At 38.6% G+C, this 15,102-nt stretch overlaps 1 protein-coding gene across 1 annotated transcript in view; it reads left to right on the top strand.

Annotated features, from left to right (window-relative positions):
- The window catches only part of FGD6 (FYVE, RhoGEF and PH domain containing 6), a 71,095-nt gene that overhangs the window by 27,049 nt on the left and 28,944 nt on the right, over positions 1–15,102 (top strand). Inside the window, exons 3-7 of the mRNA XM_050324648.1 lie at positions 2,329–2,476; positions 5,515–5,582; positions 5,675–5,705; positions 13,950–14,101; positions 14,902–15,058. Of these exons, the coding sequence (XP_050180605.1) occupies positions 2,329–2,476; positions 5,515–5,582; positions 5,675–5,705; positions 13,950–14,101; positions 14,902–15,058 (556 nt within the window). The remainder of the gene's footprint in view (positions 1–2,328; positions 2,477–5,514; positions 5,583–5,674; positions 5,706–13,949; positions 14,102–14,901; positions 15,059–15,102) is intronic.

Here is a 15,102-nt window from a genome sequence, read left to right as displayed (position 1 = left end):
GGAACAGCTCCAGTAAAAAGCTGCTTTTTTGGCCTCCTGAAACTCCTGGAGACTCTTTGGGAACTGTCTCTGGCATATGCCATGCGCTGTTGTCATCAACACTCATGCCTCTGGTGGATGCTCTCATCCTGCATGAAGCTGATAATTTCCAAACTGAAATAAACGGGTGTCTCTCTGCACCCACAGTGCTGAAGTCTTGGCTCAGGACCTTATTTGAACTCAGTGATGACTTTACAGTAATCGCCTTCCTTCCCCTTCTCCATTTGGTTCTGGGAGACAGTAACTACTTGGGAGTTTCCTGCGTCCTTCCTGTGTTGTCGTAATAGAGCCAAGCTATTTTAATTTTCTCTGTGTCTTCATGGCTGACCAAGGTCTGTCCACAGGCCAGATAATTTTGTCTTCTCTAAATATATTTCTATTTGTGATCAGTATTTGTGTGTTGGGTTTTTTTGGTTTTTTTTTTTTTGTTTTTGGTCATTGGTGATTTTGTTTGTTTGTTTAACTCTGTCTTAAGCATTGACCAATCAACACCTTGCTGTGGCAGAATCCCCTCCCTTGACCTGCTGGCCACACTGCTTTTGATGCAGCCTAGTGTGTGATTTGGCTTTTCTGGGCTGCAAGTGCACATTGCTAGGTCACGTGGGACTTCTTGTCCACCAAAACCCCCAAATCCTTCTCAGAGCTGTTCTCAATCCATTCTTCACTCAGCCTGTATTTGTGCTTGGGATTGTGGTGACCCAAGTGCAGGACCTTGCACTTGGCCTCGTTGACCTTCATGCAGTTTGCACAGGCCCACCTCAAGGCTGTCCAGGTCCCTCTGGATGGCATCCCTTCCCTCCAGCATGTCGATCACACCACACAGCTTGGTGTCATCTGTGGATTTGCTGAGGGTGCACTCAATCCCACACTGTCCATGTAGCGGACAAGTCTGTTTAACAGTGCTGGTCCCAATACCGAACCCCGAGGAATGCTTCACCTGTTCAGGTTACTGGCAGACACCTTCCGTGGGATCCACTGTCAAAGGTTTTCTTTCTGGTAGCTATCACAGTTGGAGGTGGCCAGTCTGAATAGTTACTCTCCATCCCTGCTTTCCTATGATTCAGAGCTAGGAAAAGATAACTATCCCTTGTGTAGGGAGGCAGAGGACAGCTATATGGAGAAGCCCTGGGAGTTGTTGGCTGCACAAAATTAAGTGTTGATCAACCCAGTGAAATCTCTGCTGGCTGCAGCAGCTTGGGCACATGGGGTTTCTGGATTTGCTTTTTGTTTTGCAGGGTAGCTAATTGTTTTTGACCTATGTCAAAATAAGTCTGTGACATCTCAGGATCTTTTTGCAGACCTTGAGCACCAGTTATGTGATTTTGGATAGTTTTAGTGTAATTAGCAATTATCAGAAATTTTTGAGGATTAAAAGTAAGCCCTGAGATTTGCTGTATTTCTTTGTAATTTTACCAAAACTTAAGGCTCTGTTTCCTCTAGTCTCTGTTTTCTTATTTATCTTTCCCTACCCTCTTTTTTATTTTCTTCTAGAATTGCATTTCTTAAATCTCTACTGGAATTGTCAAGGCTAGTTAGAAGAAGAAGAAGGTTGTGAGCCTGTCTCATGCAATTTCTGTGTTGCAAATATGGCTGAACCTAATGAAAAGAGACCTCTATAATCATTGTACAGCAGCAGAACAAGGTTATATTTCATAGCTTTGACAGCTACCTGAAAGGTGTCTGTTTCTGTGGGATGGGAATCTGTAATCACAGGAGATTCTGCCTTCCTGTTTTTGAGAAGAATTGTTGGACAGAGTAGTTATAATACTGCCATCCCTGATGCCCCCAGTTGTTTAGCACATGCATTGAGAAACAGCCCTGTGTATATACACAAATCTAGAATTTCAGACAGAAAGCTCCAGTCCGAGTACCGTTATCTGAAACAAGCCCTGCTCCTATCAGATAGAGGATAGCAAAATGGCTGTGATCTTTCTTTATCCTTCTGGCACACAATGCACTATACCTGCACATAACAATAAGGGAATAGATTTATTGGACCTCTTTTGTTAGGCAAACTCTGAAGGACAAGAAAGAATAATATAAATACTCCAAAGGTACTGTGGCTTTTGCACACTGTCAGTGAGCATTGTATCAATACTAGCATAGACAAATCATTGCTGAATTTTGAGTCCACTGTGGAAAAATCTACTGTCATTTTCAGACTACCTACTACTGTTCTCAAGATTTCTGGTAACAAGTAGGCCATTTATTGTGGGGTAAAACCAAAAGTTCTTTACATAAATAGAGTAATAGGGATATGTTTATCGACTAAACATATTTTCATTTTAGGTCCTTAGAAGAACGCCATGATCATCCTAATGTGGTAGTGGGAGATATTCAATCAGATGAAGAAGATATCATGAACAGTTCTGATGAAGATGATGACACAAATTCTGATTCCAGCAAAGGGGAGACTGATCCTCAAGAAGATAAACAGGTATCTTTTTATTTTTATCTTCTGAAGCTATTCCTCACTCTTGTACTTTTTCATACGTTGTAACCTGTTGAGATATTTTCAAATAAAAGGCATTGAATCAACATAACTTTATGTATTTTTTTTAATCATTCATATTTTTTAGTGGTTTGGGTTTTTTTTTCCTAGAAGTTTAATTTAATATGTGCATATTAGCCTGATATTAAGAGGTCAGGTTTAGAAATATCCACTACAATGTGTGTTTCGCCGGGCATAATTGTTCTCGCTCCTTCACTGGATCACGGAGCTGTAGACCTACCTACCATGCCCCTCTAATTGAACCACATGCACAGATGAACATTTAGAGATCTTCAGTTTTGAGACTTGTAAATAGCTTTCAAGGAGGCTGTCTTCATCTCACAGATTCTACAGTGCACAGTGTCTCTTGTGCACTGAACATTTAAAATCACCTCTGTGGCCCTTGGAGGAGTGTTGGGGGTAGAGATCTGACCTACCAGCTTCTGTGACTGCCAGCTTGGACTGACTTCCCTTATTTTTAGTCTTACTACTTCTTCAAATGAGGAGCAAGACAGTGCTAACTACTCCAAATGTAATGAAGTTTTGAGAGCATCCCCTCTCCTTGGGGATACTCACATTCTTATTTCTCAGTCTTGGATGCCCTGAAACCAGCCTGCCCATAGAGCAGTGCCTCTCTTCAGCATCAGTCTTGACAGCTGTTTCCTTTGATAGTAGCTGTATTGGCTTCCTCTCCTTAAAAATAATAATAATAATAATAAAAACCCACAAAACCAAAGCCCCAACAAAATAAAACAAACAAACAAAAAACCCCAATGAAACTTTTTAGTGCTGGAAGAGAGGTTTGATGTGTCAGACCTGGATGTTGTTTAACCAAATGAGAGGAACAAATTGGGAAAGGGAAAGAGTCAAGGGAGAAACTTGTTCCTGTGAAACTAAACAAGACTGTACCTGTATTAGCAGCTAACTTACCTTGCGTGCTTTTAGAGGTGCCCTGAACCTTTCACAATGGAGTTTTACAGGCAAGTGTCCCCATCAGGAGCATTCTCGGGCAGGTTTTGCGGAGTAATTCAGTGCTTGCTGTGAGGCATCTGCTGTGGGCTGGCTCCAGCTGCTTTCAGCACGTGCAGCCGGCAGCTGGGGATTAACAACCAACTTCCTTACAGGGAGAGCAGCTGCAGAGGAGAATGAAGCGGTCTCTGCACCGCTCATCAGCTGGGCTTGTTTTTATTTTTCCTTACCACGAGCATCTGGCTATTTTGATGCTTTATATCTGTTAGGCGATTTAAAAGGCTCCTTTCCAATGCCGTGCCTAAGAGCCCTATTTGTACCCCTTTGGTTCTCCTGTTAGAGACTCTCAGAGCCAGAGTATCTTTGGCTGAGCAAATGCAAGGTGGCCTTTTCAGTGCCAGCTGGTATGTGAAAAGTATTTCAAATGGGGTTGAAAACAGACTGTGATATTTCATTTTGTAATTGTTTAGCGGTAGCATCTTGTTCTCAAAATACTAATTTTCATCTCATTTGCAACTGTCACATCTACAGTGATGGCAGATACCTTGCTCTGCATAATTGACTTACTTGTGAATTCAGTCTTGTAGGGTGCCTGTCAACTGTGCTTTCCACAGAGGCCTGAGGATAGGTTTTACAATCTCACTTGAATGCAATTAACCCTCACTGGATAAATATAAGTTTAATATCAGAGGTCAAATCCCAGCTCTGTGTGCAGATGTCTACGTTGCATATAAAATAAATAATATATTTGTACATATGTGATGCAACACCAAATTATTTAATGTTGAAATTAATTTTAGTAACTAGGCATGATGTTATTTGAATTCAGATTAAAAATTTTAATTTTTTTTTATTTATTTTGAATACAACAATATCATTAAAACCAACCTCTGAGTATCATCTGTTCCATGGTTTAATTTCCCACACTGGAGATTTATTTATAGGTTTGGAGAAGAACTAAATATCCAGACAAATCTTGAGACATCAGTGCTTACAAACCAAAGTTTCATGGATGTAATGCCACCAATATCTGACTTTCTAGCCAAACTGTTCAGTGCCTTTATTATACTACGATATTCAATACAGCCTTCCCAGGATTTCCATCTCACTTGGGTTGTGTATCCTGGGATGCTGTAGTGCTCCTCATCCATGCTCTTTCTTTGCAGTCCATTAAAATGAAAGCCTGCATGTCTAATAGATGTGGTGACAGCTGGCAGCAGAGGAGCATATGGCAAACCTTGAGAGCTGTTTTGGAGAAAGGTGTTTTATCTGAGGGAAACTGTACGTGGGAGCTACACTGTGTAGCAAACACTTTTGCATCCTGGTGCTGGCCCCCATTTGCTTTGTTAGACCTGTTCCCTCTATCTGATGTTGAACGGTAGCATTGATTTTTTGAGAGCCAAATGTGCACATAAAACCCAGCATCATCTCTTCAGTGTTTCAGGTGGATGACAAGGCTCACACTTCTGCATCTTTGCAGTACAGTTGCTATGTATTCCAGCAGCTCCTTTAATAGATAGTCAGAAGCTGACTTTTCAGCGTGTTTTTCCTTTTTTTCTCCTTTCATCTTGTTTTTCAGTAAAGAAAGTGCATGTGTCTTTTAAAATGTTCCTGAAACACCTTTGAGTTCATCACAAATATTACTGTTACTGTATTAATCAGGAAAAAAGAAATCAAATAATGTAGAAATACTATCTGTATTATAGTACTTTTGCTAAATAATAACTGTTATTTGCTAGGACTTCATTCATTATGGGTTTCAGTGCTTCCTCTATTAATCAAATGAAAAGGCTGATAGTGCTGTAAAAACTAATCTTAGCTAATGTTGTTTCCAGCTACAAGCTAAATTGATTTTCTCACAAATCCTAAAAAGATAGAAGATTTCAAAGCAGTATAAAATATTTTTCTTAGAAATAACTTGAATAATTACATTGGAGTTGAGGAACTACTAGTTGGAAATGATCTTTATGACCGTTTTAGTAGGTGCATGGTATAACATATAATTTTATTTGCAGAGTAAGGCAGCTGGAAAGAAAACAAAGGTTTACCATATTGCCAAGGAGATCATGAGCTCAGAGAAAGTGTAAGTGTCAATGCTAAATCTAATAACTACTCAATTTATTTTAATAAGGCAATTAAAATGTAACTATTTGTTTTTTCTTGCTTTTCTGATAGGTTTGTGGATGTGCTAAAACTCTTACACATTGTAAGTACCCCAAAAAAGTAGTTTCTTCTTCTGTTCATTTAATCTGTTAAAGTTTGGGGTTTATTGTAGTGACTGCCTTTTTTCTGCTGTGTCTACATATTCAAAATATAAAAATTAATCTAATTAAGCGGAACTTCAAAGTCTCACATTTTATATAATGTTTGTATATAATGTGTCACCATATTTTGGTGATTCCTTCTGCATCTCCTTAATTAATGTATGCAGTCTTCCAGCTGAATATGGGTTTTGCTTGAAGACTGAAAATTGAATATATATCCATTTATGTTAACGAAGATCGTATTTTTAAGCCAGCTTGTATTGGCTTATAAATATGTACGTAGTAACAAAAATAAAGTTTTTTGTTAGAATAACTCTTTAAGTGGTGGGGGAGGCAGGAACAATTTACCTTTAGAAATGGTACATTAAAATGCACATTCTTTAAGTAATCCAACTAATAGCTAATAGCTGTAATGGTGCATCCATCACCATGGCAGCCTTTTTTTCTTTTGGGCTGCAGTTTCTTGACAGATGTTTGCTTCTGATAAGAGCTGCGATTGTAGTACCTGCAATGTGTTGTCTACAGCAAGGGTTAAGTATTTAATCCATGTTTATGCAGAGCAGTGGTCTGTAAACATGCTGTGTTGAAGGTGATATTAGTAAATCAATGAAGAATTTTTCTTTCTCTAGCTCAGTTTTATATGTTTTCTGTCAACTTCTTAATGATACGTGTTTGTACCATTTTGTCACTATATTTAAAGTGCAAGCATAGTGATTTTTTTTTTCTGAGCAACAGAAGTGGTTATATTGCAAACAGATGCATTGCTCTATCTCAGTCTCTTGAGAAGCATGTTCTGTGAAACTGTGAACAAAGGTTCTTATAGATAGTTGTATACAGTCCTGTAATAGATTTTTTCAGGAAACAAAAAACTTACCACACCATTTGCTGATTCCTCTTTCGGTTTCCTCCTAGTAATTGATTTTCTGATTCAGCTCAAGCTTGGTTTTTAAAAGCTGGATCAAGCGGTTGCGGCCAATATATCATTTATGTTCAACGTGTTTCTGGTACAGAACTCAAGCTTAAATACTGGTTAAAGGAAGAGAGTTGGCCTAGAAAAGTTTTAACCTGAATAATTTTAAATAATCCTATTTTTCAGGCATGTAACTAATTTGTTAAAGGTGTCCTTACTTTTCAGTGTACCAGTTTTTCAGGTAATGTGCAGTGCTGGAAGAAAAGGCTGCTGGTAAGGAGGGGGATATAGGAAAGCAGGGGAAGAATGTGAGAAAGGGCAAATAGTAGGGAGCTCAGTGAATTTCTAAGATAAAGTTGTCCTCACAGTGTAGAAGTACAGTGGTGTAGGATGTGTTTTGCTTTTCCTTTAATGGATAACTTGCAACTCTATTCATGACAGTGTGCTAGTTCCTAGCTGCCAAATAAAAACTATTTGAATGTTTTTATTGGCTAGCAGTAACAATCAACATGTGTTCAGCCTGGTCTAACAGAGAGGATGCTAGGCTAGAAGTTGAGGAAATGCTTTGTCCTCAACTTGTTGGTTGGACTGCAGCAGGAACCTTGATGAGTGTCCTTGTTATATTGGTTTTAAAGCTCTGTGTGTGTGGTTCTTAATTAAATAAAAACTGCCCTTGCTGACAAACATGACAGAAACACATTTTTTTATTTCCACAGAGTGGTATGCCTAGGGATTTGTGTATGTTTGTCACAGATGTTATTAAATCTGTTAATTTAATAATATATTTCTTATGGATGATATTTTAATGTTGATAAAACTATCCTGTAGATTTCATGGCTGCTGAACCTCTTTGGCTTACTAGATTCAGTGTCAGGATTACTAACTGCCTGTCAAGCAATCTCTGGCAAATTTCTGGAACTAGAATTTAGATTGCCCCCAGGCTGGGTTGTTTTACCCATAGTAAAGATTTAGCTGGTGAGGGGATGTTCTGTAACACCTTCTGACCCATCTATTAGTCATTTAGCGACTAATTCCATTCACGGTGATCTAAAATTAATACTATTCTCCTCAGTCTATTTTACCAATGCCAGTTAAATGCAGCTTATGGCATTTAATAGAGCAAGGGAATAGGACTGTTGATGTAATTTGCTACAGCTTAGAGACTTAGAAGTGGAGCCTAAAGCACTTGAGAAAGTGGGAATGTGATTGCAAACTGCTTACAAGATTGATTTTTTTTTTTTTAACATTTTTTCTTTTATATTGACAAAGTCAAGTTAGGTGGAGCAACTCTTCAAGATGCCAGGGTGCCAGCATATGCGGCATCTGACTGCTTCTGTTGAAGACATACTAGTAAAAGTCTTGAGAAAATTAAAAATCACTTGAAGACACTTCTATAAGTACTAAATGAGCTGGTCAGAACAGAGATAAGGGACTCATCTGGCTTTCCACACTCTATCAGACAGACTCGGTAAATGGGATTGCTTGAGGGTATAATCAAACATCAGATGTAATGCTCTTTCAGGGGACAAGACTCCAGTAAAATGCTTTTGGAAACTCCTGAAAACAAAGGGGGTTAAATTAAATGAGCTCTTCTGTATGCATCTTTGTGAGATGGTTCATGCATGGTCCCCTGAGGGTAAAAAAGGATTGAGAAGGTAGAAGTGCTGTTCTTTCCCTAAGGGCACTTACAGGAAAAAGGAACAGTGAACTGGCTGTAAAACAAAAGTGACATAGGAGTTGCTCTGCGCCCAAAAAACACCTGGTGTTCCTGGAAAAGGAGTAAGGCAGTATTGGTGCCCTTTGTACTTTTTTGTTGTGGCATTCTCTGGAAATTGTTAGCTTTGCACAAGTGAGAGGACCTTCTCAGCAAAACCTACCACTCCTTTTGTTCTTCCAACTTTTTCAATTCTGTTTCCTCCCTGCTGTGATGATATATGCAGTAAGACTTCTGGTCCAGCAGAAGACTTGCTTTTTTGGGGTGACTCATTCACTGCAAGGCTTAGTGTATAATTTTGTGCTGTGTGAAAAGAAAAACTTAGGCCTGTGGACTTTTGCCTGAGCCTTTAAATCCGTGCTTCTGATGTAGACCTCTGTTCTGTCCATGTTAGAACTCCTGGACCAAGTAATTAGGAGCTGTCAGGAGGCACCTCTTATGATTTCTGCAGCCACATGATCAGCCTCTTCTGGGAGAAGGCAGATAAGAGGTCTTTTTTTTTCTGTTGTGTGTCTTTCCAGAGACACTTAAAAGAGTGAAAAATTCTGATTTAATGTTTCCATTTTTCAGAAGACAATTGCAAAATTCTATTAAAAAAATATATAGTTATATTTTTCTATATTATAGCCAAATATAATGAAAAATATTTCATAGTAGATTTGGAAAAAGAATATGATGAGAATATAGATTAAAAAAAAATAATAGCTATGGGCTTTGGAGCAAAGGAAGGTCTGACCTCTGGTTCTGGCTTACAACTGACCTACTGTTTGGCTGTGAAAAATTCTCTCAACCTCCAACTACTTTTTCTCCATCTGTAAAATTCCAATACTTGATCAGTCGGAGGTGAATATGTTGACAAATTTTTAGTCTCTGAAGTGCTTTAGAATTGCTAATTAGTGTATTTAACAATGAGTTGCAACTTATCAAGAAGACTAATGAAATAGTTTAGGTTTAGAAAGAAACATTGTTCTACTACCCAGCCTATTCCCTGAAATAACATTCTGGGAAAATGCCACTGTCAAATCATTGATTGTTGTAAAAAATTAACTATCTTATGTTGTTAAAGACTTATAAATTATTTTACTACCTGAGAAAAAAAAAAAAAAGTGTGAAACTACTTGGCATCTTTCCAGAAGTAATCTCATATGTTTGAAAAATGTCTCGATCCACACTTAGTCATAGTCTTCATTAACTATAGTTACTGTAGTTTAACTTAGCTAATAGCCTGACTCTCCTTAGGAGTGTCTATTTGTGTTTTAAGTACTGTATTCGGGAAATCTGTAGCTGTATTCCTAAGCAGTCATGTTTACAGTTTGTCATATTCAGCAGCCTGGCTGTTGCTCACTGCATGAAACAACTTCCCTCCTCCTTCCCCATAGGATGCCTGTGTGTGTGTGTTCCTTGAAAAGCATCCAAGTGCAAACATACTTTTTTTCCTTAAATTAAACTGATATTTGAGCTATCTGCAGGTGCATTTGGCTGGAAGTTGTACCTCAGCGGAAGGCATTATGACTTACTTTTATTTTGCTGATGGTATTTTTTGGCATAACAGATCCAAGATGAATGTTGGTTGAAGCCTTAGGAAAATATGTGACCATGTTTAGATCATGTAATACCTTCTCTTCCTGTTAAATTTCCAAGGAGTTTTAATTTCATACATTTGAAATTATGCGCATTCTCCTATTAGATACCTGCAGGTACATTTAACCCAGCCAGCAGCAGGGTTTAGTCTGCTCTGTACCTATTTTGGTTTACAACTAAACTTGTTCCTTTGCTCCTTAGACTGATGCGGGCAGGTTGCTTTGCTGCGGGCTGGGAATCCTCTGGTGGAAAGAGCTGGGAGGGGTTGTGAGTCAGGGCCTGTGCAGAGGGGAAGTGCTGACTGCATATGATTCACAACAGGGTCAGAATTATTTCACATATCACGGCACTTTGCTTATTTAAGGAAGCTGCATTGAAGGAGAGGTGGGAGGAAACACAAGCAGCGATGGTGGTATCCTTCTCAAATACTGCACAGCTCTAGGGGGAGTGTATACTAATAGGATAAATAAAATTCCCTAAACGTTTTCAAGTTGGAAGTGTTATATACTCAGTAATTCAGCAGCATTATGTACTCAGAAACCCTTAATATGCCTAGACTAGATTTTCATATGAACAAGTACCCAGCGGGATGCTGTCTCAGTCTAGAATAAACTAAAACTGTTTCTGGTTTGGAAAGAATGTTCTTCCCACGGATGGTGATGGGTGGTGTCCTCTGGAAGTACCTGTGTGAAGACCATTACCTTTACCTAAGGAGTTAAAGGTGGTATCATAAGATTATTATCGGACCAAAATGTAATGTAGAGACTGTAAATGAGCATTTCAGAAAGTGTACAATAGCCTCCCCTCTTCTAAAAGGAAAAAATCATCCTGGTAAGAAGCTGGGATGATTCAGTGTAACTAGCATAATATTCTGGGGTTTGTCATGCAACATATGAAACTTGTCTAGAGTTGCAAATGTTTTTCAGTGAAATAAGCACATTAATTCCGAAGTGAGGCAAGCTTGGGGTGTGCTGGTTGGTTGGTTAGAGTTTTAAAAATGAGTAAGATAGTAATATTTGAAAGGCTCGTTTTCAATTAGAAAATCTCTTTAAAATTCACTGTAATGAATTGCTGCATTGCTTCAAACAGAATAATTTCTAGGACAACCTAGGTGATTGTCTTTGAACAGACTGATGAAAGCAATGCTTCTCAGCAGTGTTATATAGGACTATGTGGTAAATATGTTTGCAATGTAAATCACTTCACACAGGCATATATAGATATCAGAGCAATGTATATATTATTTGCAAGAACAATTCTGTTTTAATTTGGCAGTGAACTGATTTAGTTTTAGAAGGAGCTAGGCTCTGATGCTTTCAATTACTTTTACTGCAATTTCTAATTTGTAAGTCATTCATCTAAAAAGTTACCATCTGAATACCTTCCACCCTTTGGAGTGAAATTTAACTTTGTAAGTTAACGTATTTTATATCTGGTAATTAAAACAGACCTGTTCTATGTTTTGTTGTTTTGGATAAGAAATTACTTTCTCAGAAGACCAGTACCTTCAAGTGTAAACACTGTTAACTCCAACCTTGTTACATTTGTTTGACTTTTCCCACCCCCAATCCTGAGGCATGTGCTCTCTGCCTTCAACTCTCAAGTTTATCTCAAGATGAACTTGGCATGACAGTTACTTCACACCCACTGCCAGGTTAAAAATAAATCTTAATATGATTACAATGACAAATGCATAGTCAGTAGTGAAGACTTGATAATTAAAAAAAAAAAAAAAGCCATCACGTTTACCTTTTGTTGTTTCACGGGCTGGTTCACTTAATTTGAAAGCTTTATGTTATCTTTCTTCCCTGCATTTCCTCTCTGCAAGGCTTCCTTAGTTTACTCAATTGTGGAAGGGGGCAGAGGGGTTGATGAAGCAAAGTTTTGGTTGGCTGTTTTAATGATAGAGCCTTTCATGGCATGATCTAAACCCTGATGAAGTTGATGGACTTTGGATCAAGGTAGTTGAAAAACCAAATCTGTGTTTGGAAAACACCCTGCAGACTCTTTGAACGCTGTATCTAGAAGTTAAATAAATGCTCTTAACTACAGATGACATTCCTGTGTTATCTAGTGCTTAAACCTGGCTCCCTGCTCTCCTTTTGTTGTTTGGTCAGGGGAAAGCCTGAGTTGTTGATTACTGTACAGGCAAAATACTTTATTTTTCATCATGCAAGTAGTCTTACGACATTCAGGCAACATTCTTGTTTCATCCTATGGCAAAGTACATACAGTGTATTGTATGTGCATGTGTTTGGGAAGGAGGAGGAGGAGAATATTATCATAATATGATGATGCATTTTGCATGAAGCTCTCCAGAATGCCTCATTTGAGCTTTGGCCATTGTAATTCCATGTATCATTTCAGTGTTAAGCAATGCCCTAGGGTCAGAAAAAGCCATAAGATGCAGCTGGTAGTTAACCTATGTGTCACTAGTCTGCACAGAGGATGTAAAACAGAGCATTTCCATATGAATAACGCCATCTGTTTTTTAACTCCCTTGCATTTAGTTCTCAGCCTTCCCCCAGCACAGCCAGTGCCCTGTATCTCCTTTCAGTTTCTTGCCAGAACTGTCCAGCCACAGCCTTCATGACCCAGAGGGTCACAAAGCAAGAAAGTGTGTCTGGAGCTCATGCTGCCCAGGGCTGACATAATGAGGAGAGAGAGCAGGGAAAGTTGAGGTTTAAGTTTGAGGGACCCTAAATAGTGCCAGATGCTGTATGGATGAGATAGCTGGTAAGACTGGTAGTAATGGGTTAGTATGGGTTAGTAACAGACCTGGGGAGAAGGAAAAGGGGGAATTAATATTACTTTTTCCCCCAACCCGAGGACCCTACAGATTTTCAAAGGCAGGTGTGGGCCCCATGCACATTTAAAATATAACTCGTCATTGTACTTAGAAGTATGTTGATGGTCACCTTTTTCAGGATACCAAGAGAATTGTGCATGTGCTACCAGATTTTGTTAACCACAAACTCAAAAAGAGCTATTATGTATTGATTCTCTTTTGTCCACTGTTGCCCAAATTCAGGTGAGACATGATGCCACCTAATTTGTATTTTCTGTCAGTTTCAACAGTGTTGTTTTTCAAGTAAAATGCTAAATTACTAACCTTTTTGAAAGTTTTGTTTGCATGTGAATAGGGAAAATACCTCGTGTAATGGATACTGAGTTTCAATCTTGGCCATGCTGACTTGAAATGGGCCAAGATTTTAGTTCTGAATAGTTCAATGAGGATCAGCCAACCTCATCTCATCTCTGTCCTAGTTGGAGCTAGCTGGTTTTAGAATAAAAATGCTATGAGATCCTTCAAGAGTAAACAGGGTTTTTCTTCTCCCTGTAAATGTTTGGAAGGTACCGGTATTAGTTTTCATCATTGCTAACATTTGAAATCTCATGGTTCCCAAATGTTACTGCAGTTATCTTTTTGTTAGCTGTTAATTTTCCTATATATAGAAGATCTGCTACATATAGTAATTTTTTGTAACCCTACTTTTTGTCCACGAGGAACATCTTCCAAAATGGCATGGATGCTGCTATGATTTTTAAGTATGACACTATGATTGTATTAGCTGATGTAACAGTTTTGCTTTTTGACTTACATATTTGCAAGAAGACACTCGAGGCTGCCAACAACCTTGCAGATACAAGCTTTGTTTATTCCTCCTTGGTTTCCTCATATGTAATACCAGCACATTTCTTAAGGGTATGTTGTAAAAATAATGAACAACTTCTATATTATGCATACAGGAGCAAGAAAGTAAAGCTCCAGTGTTAAATCGAAGGGATTAAGGCAGTCCCAGGGGAGTAAATTGAAACTGCAGGGAAACATAACCCAGATGGTACCCGCCTTGCCTTTGGTAATAGGGAGCAGCGCCTGGAATGTCTGCAATGAGAACTCCATTGTGCTCTCTGTGTTGGTGCTTTGAAGGCTGTTCACTCATGGCAAGGGGGGTTTCTGTCCTCTTTGTACTCTGGCAGGATTTCCGGGATGCTGTGGCGCATGCCTCTAGGCAGCTTGGAAAGCCAGTGATTGAGGACAGAATTCTGAATCAGATCCTCTATTACCTACCTCAGCTCTACGAACTCAATCGGGACCTCCTGAGGGAACTGGAAGAGCGATTATCTCACTGGTGACTATCAATAAAGGGATACCACTCCTTTGATGTTGAAATTTATCTGTGGTGCTTATGTGACTCCATGTGATCATGGCTTGACTCTTGTTTGCATTTTACGTGCCTTTTTAATGACAGAATTTACTTTCAAAGTATAGGAGATTATTTTTCATTTAGATGTGCTTGTTTGCCGTTTAGATGTATACAAAGGTCCAGAAGGCATGCCAATACATTTTTGTAGCAATCACACTTTTTATTTAAAATTTCATTTTTAATTGAAAGTTCTGGTCCCTGTATGAGCATGGTAAGAACACTGATTTCATTAGGGGAAAAGGAGGCTGTCCTGAAGTCTAGTTTACATTTTAGAGGTAGTTTAGATCTACTGATCAGAAACAGCACTGATTGACAGCCACAATCGCCTTGAAGTCCATTCTCAGTTACACCGGTGGGTGGATCTAAATCAGCAATACAAAACCTACTGACAAAGGCACTGAAATGGGTAAAGACTTGCTGTTAAGTTTGAAGATACATTTCCTCAGAAATCAACCCTGTACTAAAATGTTCAAACAGTTCAAGACCATTTAAAAAGGACTATATTAAGTGGTTGTCATCTAACTCTAGTGTGTTGAACTGTGCCTACTAAAGTTTTTCAGAGTAGCTACTGAGATGGATGCCTATCTGCTACACTGTAAGCTTTTTGTTCAGAACATAAACTAGCACATCTTACTCTGAAAGAGAGAGATGTTTTGCTGTAGGTTTATGATGTGCGCTATTTTTGGCTCTAACTGGGCCTTTTTTTTTTTCTTTTCTGTTTCTAGGCTTGAACATCAAAGAATTGCTGATATATTTGTTAAGAAGGGCCCCTACCTAAAGATGTATTCAACTTACATCAAAGAATTTGATAAAAATGTTGCATTATTAGATGAACAGTGTAAGAAGAATGCAGGGTTTGCTTCAGTAGTCAAAGACTTTGAGGTATTGTATTCTTTTGTAAGATATATCCTATTTTGAGACTTTTT

Source organism: Myiozetetes cayanensis, unplaced genomic scaffold, assembly GCF_022539395.1.
Source record: "Myiozetetes cayanensis isolate MyiCay16 unplaced genomic scaffold, myiCay2020 scf3, whole genome shotgun sequence".
Taxonomy (NCBI): Eukaryota; Metazoa; Chordata; class Aves; order Passeriformes; family Tyrannidae; genus Myiozetetes; species Myiozetetes cayanensis.
The sequence above is the reverse complement of the archived record's forward strand: the minus strand, read 5'-3'. Positions and strand labels throughout refer to the sequence as shown.